Source organism: Anneissia japonica, unplaced genomic scaffold (genome assembly GCF_011630105.1).
Source record: "Anneissia japonica isolate Jap-2015-1 unplaced genomic scaffold, ASM1163010v1 scaffold1165_len1893470_cov193, whole genome shotgun sequence".
NCBI classification, from domain to species: Eukaryota; Metazoa; Echinodermata; class Crinoidea; order Comatulida; family Comatulidae; genus Anneissia; species Anneissia japonica.
The window spans coordinates 221,272-236,332 of record NW_022709613.1 but is presented as its reverse complement, the minus strand read 5'-3'; the positions used below and the strand labels follow the sequence as shown (position 1 = coordinate 236,332).

At 33.8% G+C, this 15,061-nt stretch overlaps 2 protein-coding genes across 3 annotated transcripts in view; one reads left to right on the top strand and one right to left on the bottom strand.

The window, feature by feature from the left end:
* The window catches only part of LOC117106866 (transmembrane protein 42-like), a 20,549-nt gene extending 19,687 nt beyond the window's left edge, over positions 1 to 862 (bottom strand). Inside the window, exon 1 of the mRNA XM_033248360.1 lies at positions 559 to 862. Within this exon, the coding sequence (XP_033104251.1) occupies positions 559 to 765 (207 nt within the window). The 5' untranslated portion in view covers positions 766 to 862. The remainder of the gene's footprint in view (positions 1 to 558) is intronic.
* Positions 1 to 13,142, top strand: part of LOC117106865 (kelch-like protein 24) — a 16,477-nt gene extending 3,335 nt beyond the window's left edge. Inside the window, exons 1-2 of one of the 2 annotated variants that reach the window (XM_033248356.1) lie at positions 2,018 to 2,152; positions 6,411 to 13,142. In XM_033248356.1, coding sequence (XP_033104247.1) covers positions 6,475 to 8,199 — 1,725 coding nt within the window. In that variant the 5' untranslated portion in view covers positions 2,018 to 2,152; positions 6,411 to 6,474 and the 3' untranslated portion in view covers positions 8,200 to 13,142. Of the gene's footprint in view, positions 1 to 2,017; positions 2,153 to 6,410 lie in introns of those variants that run through there. The other variant, XM_033248357.1, reaches the window with a different exon arrangement.
* The last annotated feature ends 1,919 nt before the right edge of the window (positions 13,143 to 15,061 follow it).

Below are 15,061 nucleotides of genomic sequence, written 5' to 3'. Positions count from 1 at the left end.
ATTAATATTAAAACTAACGGTAATAAAAACAACAATAATAATAACAACAATAATAGCAGCAATAATAACAGCAATAATAATAACAATAACAATAAGTATAGTAATACTTAAAGAATTAGTATTTTATACTTGATGAATTACTCCTTAAAAGTGTAGTACCAGTAAATGACTTGTGGCCGAGTTGACATGTGGCCGAGTTGAATTGTGGCCGAGTTGACTGTAGCCAAACTTTTTGTGGCCGAGTTGACTTGTGGCCGAGTTGACTGTGGCCGAGTTGGATCGAATTCCTTGTATGTACATTGCCACTGAGATAGGAACCTCCCGGCCTATTCATTTCCCTCCCTGTTATTGTATGCAAGGATTCGATTTCTACAATAACATCCAACCAATCAGAAGGATTGGTTTAAGTCTGGTGTAAGAATAGCACACCCTTCTTTATTTATAAATAAAATCATTAAAATCCAAATTAAACACATAGCTCTGTCTAGACATTTGATACAAAGCTGCCTAAATTATTACTGTAATGTGAAGATCATAAATATGTACAACCTATCGCACCGTCTCACAAGTTGTTTTGCTGCGTAGGCCTAGGCTTCCATCTTGAAGTCTGAGCCAACTTCCAAAGGCAGGCAAGGCAGCGAAAACTGCTGTCGCCCCCGTTGTACACATTTGTATTAGGATGTCTGAATTTAAGGCCAATTTCGCACAAACTGAGCCTAAAGCTGCACACAGTCCAGCACCAATGGACAAAAAAAGACATATCATACTTATTGAGTGATAGGTAACCTAATTCACAATTTATGAAACATTAAAAATGATATTTAGGGGCCCTAGGCTAAGCCATAATTGTCATGCCGCTAACTAATTCAATAGTCGAGCGGATGCAGTACTTCGAGCGCCGAGTGAATGTATTATTTGTGCGAACTAAAACTTGGACGAATTTACAGCCGAAACAGTCCGGATGCCAACAAAAATTTCGGATTGGAAAACTAATGGCCGTTTTTAAGCTGTCTTTTTATTCGCTTCTAGTGTGAATTATAAAGATGCATTGTCTGGAAAAAAAGTAAAATACCCGAAAAATTAAATTAAAAATGTGAATTTATTTTTAAGGATCAAAATAAGAATTCTTCAAATGCAGACAGATAAGAAAATTATTTTTTTTTTTGCTGATTGGCTATTTTCAACAAATACCCTTAAATTGTTATAGTAAATTAAGGGTCTATGCAAAAGAATACAGCAAAGGATTATCTCAATGCCCGTTGACGGGATTTTTTTACATTCAAATTTTTAATTGTAGATATGATTCAAATAGTTGGCTCTTCAGTGAATTTTTTCAAAAGGTTTTTTTTATGCTGATAAATATCAGGGGCGGATCCAACGTGCCCCCCCCCCCCCCGTTTCGCCATTATTCTTTAAAAATTTCAATGCAAATCAATTTTTTTTAAACCGCAATGTCATTTATGTCCGGCCTTTGTCAAAATGAACTGTAGGCCTATATGACCCAGACCTGCAATTCTATACCATTAAATTAAAATCATTAACTTAACAGACTTGTACAAAATTTTAAATATGATTTAATGCAATGAAACAAGCGTTATTAAAAGTTTCTGATAAAACTGAGATAATGAGGAATTTTGAGTTTCATTTGGACGGTGGCCTACTGGTGTTGTAATGATGATTTTTATAATATAAAATAAAAGTGAAATTTCCGGCCATCTAGATGCATTGTTTCTTCAAATTTTCACACCTCAGCACTGGCTACATCCATAATAAATGACTTTGGTTGGTAAAACGGGACATGGGGATTTTATTGTAATGAGATTCGTTCGACAACTGGTTCGACGACTTCGGCCAGGTGCTATCCGCAAAAGTGGTCTAGTTTCCGCTCGCGCAGGTAAGATTGTTTTGACTAGTCTTTGTTGTACAGATCCCAGACAGTAATTATATGCCCAAAAAATATATTTACCTACATATCGACTGGAGGAAATGAGACTAATATAATTATGAGCAGCTGTCACTCGCTCAGAACCAACACAACGATTACAGTTACGGAGGAAACGGTATAGGTCGATTCGATGTTTTCAAGTGAAGAGCGATGTTATAAATGAAAAGCTCCTTAAAACTGGATTTGAATTTCAGATAAGTAAGACAGGTAGGTGCCGTTTAGGCGTGGTGGGCCTACTCCCCGCTAACTAACAATATTATTTATTATGGTATCATTTTGTGACACCACCACCCTTCCTTCTTTGTTTATTGTATGTATTGTATGGGACCACTCATGTGCTTTTATGAAATCACCTTATGAAATATGCTAATTATTGATGGATCAAGTATACAAGTTAATTTCCACTGACCACGCTGTCATTTTTGGATGATATTACGAGTCAATTATATATAATTAAGCCAGTAGCTGTATGCTGTTAGACCTACCTCAACAGAAAGCAGGGGAGGCGCTAGCAGGGGTGGCGCTAGCAGGGGTCCAAGAGGATTCCCATCGGGGAAAGCTGGACCCTCCGCTTAGACCCCCTGTCGAGGAATTTCCAAGCAGTTCGTCAGGGGAAAATCAAATCTCGAGCGCCGAAAATACAATATGCATATAGCTGTCAAATTTTATGGAAAAAAATTTCAAAAACAGCATCTTTTTAACTTTTAAACATTTATTTTTGACTATTTTTTATTAGAAATGTATAAGAAAAAAAAAGATTTTTAAGTTAGTTTCCCTTTGGGCTTATTTTTGACCATATGATCAATATCATATATTACTGTATAAATGCGTTTTGTAAATCATTATCATCATCAGGCCAGATTTGAATACCATAGCACATACAATATGATACTGTACAAGGAAATTGTTTTGAAATTCATACAATTAAAAAATGATCAAAAACGAGGAAGCAAATAAAAATCTACAGTACAAGTTTGTTTAAAATCAGGCTCCGGAGGAAAAACAGGAAAAAGAGGCATAACTGCCCATTTTTACACCTTTTCCCCCCCAGTTTTTAAATATTCAAAAATCTGTATCTTATTCACCGTTGCTCAATTTTTGATCAAACTACTTTTTTCTGTCTTAGAAAAATCAGTTCTACAACGTATCAAAAATTTCTTTTCCTCCGGAGTCTGACTTTAAGTGCTTTCTATTGTTGCTGTACCTAAAGCTACTGTTGTAGCTCAGTACTTGACTTATGTAGATGAAATAACAAATTTTGTAGCATTTGGCATAGGCACATAAAAAAAAATTTCAGAATGTGTGGTAAAATACCATTTGTTACACGGACACGCATTTTCATTCCACGCTTAAAATATGCATACATTTGTCAGTATCTGTGTTGATGTATATAGAGATTTTAATTTTTAATAATAGCCTCAATTTCTATTCATCAATGTTGTATTGCTCAAGCTATGGAAAATTTATACCTCCATGCTAAAAGCACAGTTGACTTAAAATCAGGGTCAGTCTATACAATTCTATTTTTTTTTACTGTAGCCTAAGACTAAGCAGGATTCTATAGAAAATCTGACATTTTTGTTGGTAAACAGGGGCTAAAAGTCATTTTATGGGTTATATTAAAAAGTAAACTTTTATTTAGATTATTAATTATTAAATTATTAATTAAATTTAAACATTTACTGTATTTTTAAAAATGTGTAAAATATAACTGGATTTTTAGTCGGTTTCCCCTAAGAATATGGTTTGAACTGTAGATATAACCATATTTCTTTCATTCTATGCTTGTTTGACAAGTTCTTCCTTCCATGGCATGTGTAATAATTGTGCTTATTACATTTATGCAGGAGTTGAAAAACCCATTACCCATTACTAGCAGAATTTTTTTTTTTATGAATATGTAGAAGATGATTAAAGTTTCTGTGTGATTTTTGCTAGCTCGCAGGACTGAGAAAGGCCGTCCAAATTATCAGGAGACTTGATACCTCTGTAAATACAGTATTAAAAGTGGGGTGGAAATCCATGACCTTAAGGCCAAGTAAAAAAAGTAGTTTCTCATCCCATATTTTGGAAAAAAAGGGAGAATGAGGCTACTACTTTCGCCCTTTTGATTTGAAAGCAAATAAAAGTACAGTATTAGGCATGATTCATACCATATGTATCCCCCGAATACAAACAATGGGAGAGGAATTTTACTGGTGTGAGTTAGCCAGATTCTCGTACATTTAGTAAAATATAGGAAATAAAAACAAAAAATAAATAAATAAAATTGGTGAGGCAGAGAACATGGATGGACGAGGGGACGAGAAACTATTAATTTTTTTTATTTGGCCTAATACCTAGGCTTTGAACCCAGGACCATGGACCCTGGGATGGAAAACCAAGCACCAAATCTACCCATATAACATTCCTCTTTTAACCTAGGTAGGTGTACATTAAATATGCTGGTATACTGAAGGCTTGTGTAAACAATCTAGACAAGGTTAAAAATAACATTTCCTTGTCTGTGTGTACACTGCCAACCTATTGTTCTGTGGTGAAGTACAGTACAAACAAGTGTCTGGTAGAAGGTGAATGGGTTTTAAATATTCATGTACAATAAAGTATGATAATCTAATTGTTTGTGAAGATTGCTAACTGTACCAATAGCTTGGTTGAGAAAATTCCCTGTTATAATCCATTGTTGAAATTTAACATTCAGAGTGAGTGTAGCTTGGTGTTTAACCGAATCTTTTTTTATAAGGAAACTGTAAAATTTTGACCAGACTCAGTGTTCTTTTTTTCTTTTTTTTGTCTCAAAATGTTCTTATTTTTATCTTATCTTTTTTTTTTAATTTTCAAACAGACAAAAATATTACTGTACAGCAGTATATTACTGTACTGTATTATAGAGGGTGTTAGGTACAGTTAAGTTTGTTGGTTTTCCTATTTAAAAAAAATAAATAAAAACCTCATTTGACATACAGTATTACCTCTGCCTCAATTTGGTCTTATTTTGGTCTTAATTTTCAGGGGCGGATCCAGGATTTGAAAGAGAGAGGTTCAAAATGTTTTCTAAAAACTCCAAATTGAAAGTGGGGTCCTCCCCCGGGAAAATTTGGATTCCTATATGGCCGGAAATGAGCTTTACCGACTTCTGAGGTGTCTTTAATAATGACCTTTAAATTCTTCAAAATTAAAGGTTTTCCCCTCTTGAAAAAGGTCAGGTAATTTTATCTCATTCTTAGGCATATACATAGAGAAAAAAAATCAAAGACATATGTAATATATTATTATACTGTATGCCAACGATATTGAGCAGTTGGATACAGTACGTAGCCTTTCTTCCGTGGATCGATGAACCGATAGACCTGAAGAACACTCTTTCGTACATAAATTATTACGACGTCGATGTTCTATTTAATTGAAGGCTAGTTGGGCTATTAAGTCTTGTTTGTCCGATCTGCCAACCTACTGTATGCTTCTAGGTAGGTAAGCATGCATTTTGTAAGCCAGGATAGAGTAGACATATTTTGTTACGTTTCTTTACAGAGGGAGGTTCGTCCGAACTCCCTGAGCCTCCCTGGATCCGCCACTGATTTTTAAGCGATTTCAGCCTCAGTATTGTGTTCATATAAAAAAAAAGTGTATGAATTTTCTCTCACATAAAAACATTTTGCTTGTTGTAACACAGCAACACATAGTTTCATCCTGTTGTACATGGTGTTTTAATAAGTGAGTGAATGAACATAAAGGTTTTATAGTATGTTGTGATTTAACACCAGGGGTCCCAAGTTGGGAGAAGCCTTTAGGATGATATGGTTTATAGCTTTCCATATTTTGCTGTATATGGTGATATTATTATCAGTAAAAAATCAAACAAAGGGAAATTATTTCTCAGAAACGTGATGACTATAGTCAAAAGAAATAAAAAATGAAAGGTTATTCACAATTATTTCATAGGTGGAGGTTGAACATGGGTTATGACCTTTACCTTATATATTATGAGTGATTAACTCACAAATCATTATCAGACTGTTCTTGTGAAAATTTAAATCAAATAAAAATCTTAGAGTTATTAAGTTTAAAAGGTTCCTAATTTTCAGTATTAACACATTTCTTGAAGAAGTACTCAAGAATATAATATTTTAGAGAAACATAGATCTTATTTAATTTTAAGAGGTCTGCAAACTTTTTAAGGGAAAATAAATTAATTTATATAGTAGGCCATGAGATAAAATGCAATTTATTTTACACCTTATTGTAGAAAAACATGTTTTTTAAAAATGATTCAGGTATTGTATTGTCATATTAATACACTTTATCTAGTAGGTTTGAACTTGCTTTGAACTACATTTGTCGGTAGAATGAAAACTGACGACAACAACTTGTATCCTGGATAAAATTATAATAAAACCTAACTTTCTAGAATTAGAATAAAGTGTGCGAGTAATACTATAATCTAACTGGTATGCTTATTTTTCAGGCTAATAATACTCTACCAAAGAAAACAACTTGTAGATTTCTTTGACAGCAGGATTATCCAGTATATGATGGAGTGTGCTTCAACAGAGTCAAATAATGACCACTGTAGCATCAAAAAGTCCAGTCAGCCAAAGGAGATACTTTGCGCATTGAACACCATGCGAAAATCTGGAGACCTAACAGATACTGTTATCCACGTAAGCGGTGAAATCTTCCATGTGCATCGTGCAATACTTGCTTGTAGTAGTGAATACTTCCGTGCAATGTTCACAAGTAATCTTTGTGAAAGCGTCAGTGGCGTGGTACACTTTAATGACCACATTGACCCAGAGATTTTTTCGCTTTTAGTTGATTTTTCGTACACGACCGAAGTAACAGTAACAGACACAAATGCCCAGGCTTTGTTAGAAGCTGCTTGCCATTTACAATATAATAAAGTCATCGATGCCTGTTGTGACTTCTTGATTGAAAACCTAGATCCGTCAAATTGTCTTGGCATACAAAAGTTCTCTGAGAGCCTTTCCCTATGGGATCTCCACAAGAAAGCACATGCATATGCCTTAAAGAATTTCACTAAAGTTGTTAAGCACGATGAGTATTATCAGCTAACGCATCTCGAGTTACAGCGATATCTATCAAGTGATGAACTGAATGTTGACAGAGAGGAGTCCTCTTACAAAGCTATTCTTGCCTGGATCGAGCGGAATGACTCGCACCAATTATTGCCACCACTTTTGTCTTGCGTCCGTCTGCCATTCGCAAGACCAGACTTTTTGCTGGATCAGCTTGATAATCCGCTGATTAAACAAAATCTTGAGTGTTCAAACATGCTTCGCAGTGCACGGAACAGTCAGCTACGTTTACGAGAAAACTATCTCTCAGATTCTACCCTTATACCGCGATATTCCACCAAATCTGAAATAGTTGTGGTGGTTGGTGGTTTCTCCAAAGATCATAAATTTGTACGCGATGTATTTTACTACAATCCGTCATCAAATCGCTGGGGTTCTCTTACACGACTGCCTAATTTAGATATATATGATTTTGCAGTAGGAACATTAAACAACTGTATTTATATTTCGGGAGGAGTAAAGTCCCAGAAGTTTAGCAATGATGTGTATTGTTATAATGTAGATGAAGAAAAATGGCATTCATGCCAAAATTTTACAATTCCACGTACTCAGCACTCATCCATTGGAGTCAATGGCTATTTGTACATCATTGGTGGAAACAGAGGAAATAAGGTAGTGGACACGGTTGAACGATTTTGTCCAGCTGACAACCGATGGGAAGTCGTGAAGCCACTACCAATTGCTGTTTCATCTCCAACCGTCGTTTCACACAAACTTAAGATTTATGTGGTAGGTGGTATTCTTAACCAGTCAAACCTGTATCCGTACATGCAGTGCTACGAAACCATCAACAACACATGGAAAATTATAGAGACGGTGAACATCCCAAGAAGAAGCATCCCTGTTGTAATCGTTGATGACATCATCTATTTCATGAGTGGATGTGGTAAAAATGGGATGCAAGTCTACGACATCAAATGCGATGCTCTACTGCCACCTATGTCGATGTCAAACCATGAGAGAAATTTGTTTGCGGCCACAGTTGTGAAAGAGAAGATCTACGTTGTCGGCGGTAACAATGTTACGTCTAGCCTTAAATCTTTTGATCCACAGACTAGGGAGTGGTTAAAAATTAGCACAATGCCAAGTGCAGTGAGGGCTAATGGACATTGTTTAAGCATTCATAAATACTTAGGCCCACCATTTTCAAGCAAGTAATCGCCAGTAGTATTTTAATTTTCTAATAAGTACTTCGCTCAGTATAAAGAGAAGTTATGAAACAGAGACTAATTCACATGTAGAAGCTTGAACTTTTAGCCTAACTTTATAGAAAAAAATCCTAAATTTCAATTACTGTACTTTTATTTTAGTCCATATTACACCATCAGTTTTTATTTGGAACTTACCTTAAAAATCTTTTGTTGAATGTAACATCAAACAATTCTTTGTTTAAAACCCTCTGTAAACAGTGGTGGCTCTAAGTACTAAAGGTGGGACAAAAAGTGTTCGACAAGTGTATGACAATTTCCAACAGAGACCATGGAGTTAGTGTCTAAGATGAAGTCCTGAATGGGGTCAGTGAAGCTAAGCTGCCTGGCTTCTAGAAAGACAGGGAATTCTGGGCCAATTTTAAGTGGTTTGGAGAAGTTTTAGAAGGTATTACAGGTATGCCCATTGCCCAAAGGATTTTGTTTTGAACAAACAAAAGTAGCTGGCATCAGTTTATCAGGTAGCTCAGACACAAAGTGACCTTTAATGGAGAGGTTACTGTATGATCAATGTGCACATTGAGTGTACGATTAATCCGCACATTGAGAACTTTAATATAAAGTGCCTATAAACCCACCGGTAACTACATTTGTAAGAAAGCCAACAAGAACTTGAGATTTTTTTTTAGACTTAATAAAATATTAAGATAAAATATTTATGCAATTATCTTAAAATATAGGTGCTAAATATAGCATATAAGCATGACATGAAATATCATATAGTATCTCAAATTGAATAATTAATAATGCTTAAAGCTTGCAATACTGTATTTTAACATTTATGTGTTTTACTGTTATTAAATTGTTTGAAACTTCAAATTTCCAAAATAAAAAAAAAAGACTACTTTTGAGACCGGGGTTTTCAGTGTCTTAGCAGCTTTGGTCTTTAATTAGAAAAATTTTTCTTATAAAAATAAAAGATACATCCATTTGAAGCTGCAGAAAGGTCTTCATTGGAGGTTGTATTTAATTGGAGGGGTCTTTAGAAGGAGACTGTATATCGTCCAAATCACTTACAGTACAAAACATGTAAAATTGGAAATTTGTCTTTTGTTGTATACGTTAGTATTACAGTAAGTCATAACCGTGGTATTACAGTACGTATTGTTGCAAGTTGTTAATATTTCATATTGATATTCAGTGGAGCTGGTTTCCATTGAATAAACGTTATCTCTCATATTTATTAAAATTTCCAGACATGATGATAACTATCTACGTGTCATGTTTACATAATGCATGATAACAGGATAATATAGTAAAAAGTGGCATTTGAAATGATAGATAGGTACACAGTAGATGAGATATGGCATGAACAAATTTATATAATTTCTGAATTGCTTCCTTGGCATTAAAATAACCCCTTGTGGTTTAATTGACCAAACTTTATTTCTTTTTAATCTTGATATATCAGGGGATAAAGAAATAAAAACAATCTTGGTATATTCAAGATTTTTCGTTGTTATGCATGGCCAACACAATCTTTTACTGAATTAATTTTATTTTTGTGCTGTAATATTTATTACAAAATCAGAATTGTATTTTTTAATGGTTGGTGACCAAAAAAATTTAGCCTATTGATTGAGCAATGTTATAGCAGCTTTGATTTATAGTTGCGAATGAAGTGCTTTCATGTGACATTTTACACAGTAACTGTCCATGTTTGTTTGTTAACACATAAATATTAAGTATACTATAGTAATAATAAGCTATGCTATAGAGCAGATTACAAAAGCTATTGAATGCTTTGCTTTTATGTACAGTCACCCATACACAAAGAGGAAAAAAACAATTATTTATAGATTCATGAGATAGTGTATGGTGATATGTATGCATGGATCTTATAAATGTTCTGCACCAAACTATACTGCATCTGATGAAGCCAGCATAGACTGCTAGCAAAAGCTTGTAATAAAAGCTTGTATTTTAATTATTTTTCTATATTAACTTAACGCGAGTGTATTGACGGATCCATATCTCATAGCTGTATTTATATTGTTGTGACAATAAAGTTCTATCATATCGTATCGTATCGTATAAATCATTTAAATCTATAAAGTGCTACCGGTGTTTTATATTTTATATGTCAACTTGACTATAACATGCCTCTATCATTATACAGTGTTGCAATTCTGTCCATCTTCAATTGTTCTAATGATAAAAATGCAATAATGCCAGTGTTCTGTTTTTAAAAGTCAGATATGTTGCAATTAAGAAATATCAAAATGTGATATGCTTTTTTTTTGTGATTAACCATGTTTTATTTTCTATGAACTGATTGGGAAAAAAAGCAATGTCTTGTTCAAACACATGTGTGTACAGAATGTTTAAAACATGAAAAATATGCTCAAGACAGTAACGCTAAAGTTGTTTGACTTGATACAGTATATTTAATAAATGGTATCTACATTGACCAAGCATTGCCTATAACGAATGGATCATGTCTCCTGCACGTATTAGCACCAATCACTAATAACTATATACAAAGACATAATGAGGAAGAAAGGTCACATCAGGAGACGAACACTTATATTAAAATAGCGTATTGATTTTGCTATTATGTAAGGAGCTTGGGCACATCCAAATGACAAAAGGTATATTCAGATCATTGCGGTCGAGAACTAGGAAAACATACATCTAAATATCAGGGTTTTGAGTAGTAGGACTGGAAAGAGCTCAACCGGCAGTCATTGGAGGCATTACATTACTTCTCCGGAGCCATTTTCAAATTAACACGTTGGCTGCCAGCGATAGTCATCCCACAGGGTGTTGCTGTTGTGTTACCGTACGTTACCGGCAGTACACTCAAGCGGCACAAGTGGGGTCGCCCTTTGAACATATACTAACCCATGCAAAAAAGTGGAAAGGAAAACTTGCACTTGGCATAGGCAGTAAAAAGTGCTGTCACAATGCCGCCGACGAGTGTGCTCGTCCCTTAATATTTTGATTATACAGTATATGACTAGATAAAATTTCAAAAAAGTGATGTTTGTACATGTAAGCTTGTTTTGGCACATGGGAAGAAACCTTAAAAAAGGTTTGGCAGTCAACGTGTTAAAAAAAATTATACAGTTCGGCTAAATAGTGTACTGGAAGTATTACACATTTTACACGGGAAATTAATGGTAAATTATGGAGTGGAGGAAATAATTTTATTGCTTCCTCCAAACTACCACTGTAGTGTACAGATAAAGGCAAGACTTGTTATACATTGTTTCATGAACTTATTTTTTTTTAAAGATAGTCAGAGGAGGGCAGAAAAAAAATAAAAATAATTTTTTTTTCCTTCTTTAGCAAATTGTTTTGCCAAAAACATCCAGACAGACGAGAGCATAAAAATAAAATGTTATTGGTGAATATAAACAGTGTAGTAAAGTGCTGTAAATTTACGGTATGTTAATCAGGAAGAAATATACAATTACAAGGCAGCGGCATGTGTAATAATAAAGATTTATTTCTGAAATTTCCATTTATTTTTATTTTTTTGGCTAATAGCCAAAATTAAAATTTTATTTTCATTCAAAATCATAATTGGCAAGTGAATAGGCTAAACAAGGTATAAAAAAAAAGTCACGCATTGCCTTATGAGTGGGCAGCAGGTGGGTTTGATTGCCATAATGGGCTGACTACTAGCTGCAGTATTATTAAGGATGCATTCCTTGCATTTGATCATATGATCAATGTTGTCATGACTGTAAATGCATCTAGAGGCCTTGGAAGTATTCACTATGCACAGTAACAAAATACATTAATTATAATGAGTTATGGTGTTATGTTTGTTTTTTTGCCCTGGTAGTATTAAAAATTATGTCTAGTAGCATACAGTAATATGATACATGGTATTAATAATTATTAATAATCCATTGTGTCTAGTTGCAGAAGAAGGATTAAACCTGATAGTTAAACTATGTCAAAATGCTTAAAATGGGAATTGGTCTGTATTGAATTACAAGCACAAACTACAAATACCCTCAAGACAGTGGTAATTGTAGGAATTTTGGAGGATATCTGACTCTTCGTCCGGGAATTTTTGGCGCTGGTATTGTTTTTAACTACTTCGTACTTGAGTGAAAATTTTTAGCTCGGAAAATATCTAGTGCCTGTGTGGAAGTTTTTTTATCCTCCACTCTATATCCGACAGGCTGCATTTTCATTTTTACAAACCGAAGCCTATCATAGTTTATGTTGAAAAACAAAGGCTACGTTAAAATAGGCATATATTAGGAAGACTTGCAGGCCTATAAAGAGAAATTGAATGGGTGAGGCTGTCAAATTTAGAAGTACACAATTATGTTGGCTCACCGCTGGTCTCAACAGATTGGAAATGGCCACCAGCTTAAAAATGTTGAACACCCAGGTTCTACGATGTAGTGAAGGGTAGATATAAAGCAGTCCCATAGCAAAAAAAGTGGGGGGGAGGGCATAGTTCTAAAATGTCAAAGCACAGGTTGAGATAGAGGATGAACAACTGTCTAGCTCACAGAGAATTCTGTGAGTTCTACAATTTATTATGCTCATTGAATTAAAATTTTGGTTCAATTAGATATCACCACAAATGATGTATGTTCAATATAACATATATCAGTAAGTACAAAGATGCTTTGATAGTCTTAACAGGATATGATTCAGTAAGCCAACAATCATCAATTTTACTTTCATATTAAAATGATCAGCAGGTTAACTAAAGCTACAAATCATTTAATATTATTAATATTCTTTCACACTGATCAAAACAATAAAACAGTAAAAATAAATTATGTAAATGTAAATCAGATTTTTCATATATATTTATTTCTTACAAAATTAAAATCCAAAGAATATTTTCTTTCTTTACATACAGACATGTAAACCACTTGCTTGAAATCTTTCATTATGTAAATTTCACAATAGAAAATGGAAAATAACATCCTGAAACTTTATTAATGTCATGGATAACCTTTCACTTGTCGGTGGGAAGTCATTTACTGTATAAATTATTAGCATGTTTAAACACCAGCTGGACATTTTCTATTGAATTTGTTTTAATTTGCCTTTTGGTAGGCCAGTCTGTTTATTTGTAATTTAAATATTTTTTTTTTAATTATTAATCATTATACACTGATTGTATTCTTATTGAGGCTGATGTTTAAAGCAGGGCTTCACACTCGTGTGGAGATTTAATGCCTTTATAGATACACAAAAAACATATAAAATATTGTAAACAGTGCATTAGGCTTTTTTTTTATAGGCAGTGTTTCCGTAGCACCTATAATTTCCTGATAAATTATCTTTAAATTCCCTCTAAATATTTTATCCCATCATGCAAAATTATGGATAAAAATGCAATGTGTTCAACATCAAAACAGCCGTTTTTTTGACCTACCAAGTTACCCTTTTTTGTGCAAGATGGATAGGCCTAGGCCAAGTACTATTTCACTCTGGGAATAGATGGCATAAATCATGCACTTTCCAATTGTTTTTTGCAATGCCAGCAAATTTGAAAAGGTCCACATTTACATTTGAGTCGAGAATGTACTTAATATAAAATTAGTGATTTTCTGTCATTTAAATACAAATCTTAAAGTTTTACATTTTAACCAGTGATCTATTCTGCCGTGATTCGGAAAAACACATTTTATTCATTTTGAGTTTTTGGCTTAGGGGCACCTTGTGGATGTAATCTATCGTGCGAAAAAAATCATATACCCAAAACAATGTTTAGAAATATTAAATTATTATAAGAGTTACACATTATATCCATCCACCCAAGCAACATAAATTGGAAGAGAGCAATATATCCACCAAGCATTCGAAAGTTGGCAATCGTTAGTGCGTCAATAAAACATAAATACTTGTAATTTGGATATAACTTGATGTGTATGATGATACTGATACTGTATACAATTAAAATTCTCGACAACTATCTATGCTGAACATTTAAAGAGTGGACTTCCTTATATTTGGTCATATTAGACTAGTACTTCTTGGAATTTGAATGCAATCAATCAAATTCTCTGCACTATCTATCCCAAACATTTTTAATCAGGTTAGACTTCCTTATGATTTAAGGAAATATAAATGTATATGGGTCTGTAGCTATGTGTTCTATGTTTATAAGTTTGGTATTTATTTTATTAAGTACAAGACGTGTTATTCATGGTAAATTTCAACATTTTAAATAAACTGATTATTTTTCGTCCCCAACGTGTCCCCTTAATAGGGGTTTGGCAATAGTGTTTCTTTTTTCTGGATGTAATTGGCTGAATTGAATTATTTTTATTTATCAGGCATGCAAGATATAAACTAAACAACTTAAAACAAACATAAAAAATAAATAGAAATAAAACTTTAATTAATAAGTTTATTAAAAGGAAAGAGTGGCCATTACAGGAAAGTATTGTTTAAAAGTTACCAAATCGTTATGTTAACATAAGGTTGCGGCAGCATTATTTTGTTATTTTAACACCAAACTGTACGTTACTGTACAGTATTACAGTACATCATTTTTTTTAGCTAATGGGGTATATTCTTGATTTATGAAATTATCTGGCGGTTGAAAGGTTGGTGGGGGACATTTGTTAGTACTGAGTTGTTAAGCAAAACTCATAGCGAGTTAGTAGAGCATTACGTAAAAAACATAGGTCTCTAGAAAAGTCATGAAAAAAAAAATAGTTTATATCATATGGCTGGGATCAATGTGGTCTATTGTGTTTGATTTTATTTACGTATTTCTATTTAGCATTGTTGCGTGGACCGGATCAAAATTTTTGGAGGGCCGGAGTTGGTCAACATGCCGGGGGTTGAATACCAGGGCCCTAGGCCTACTAACTACTACT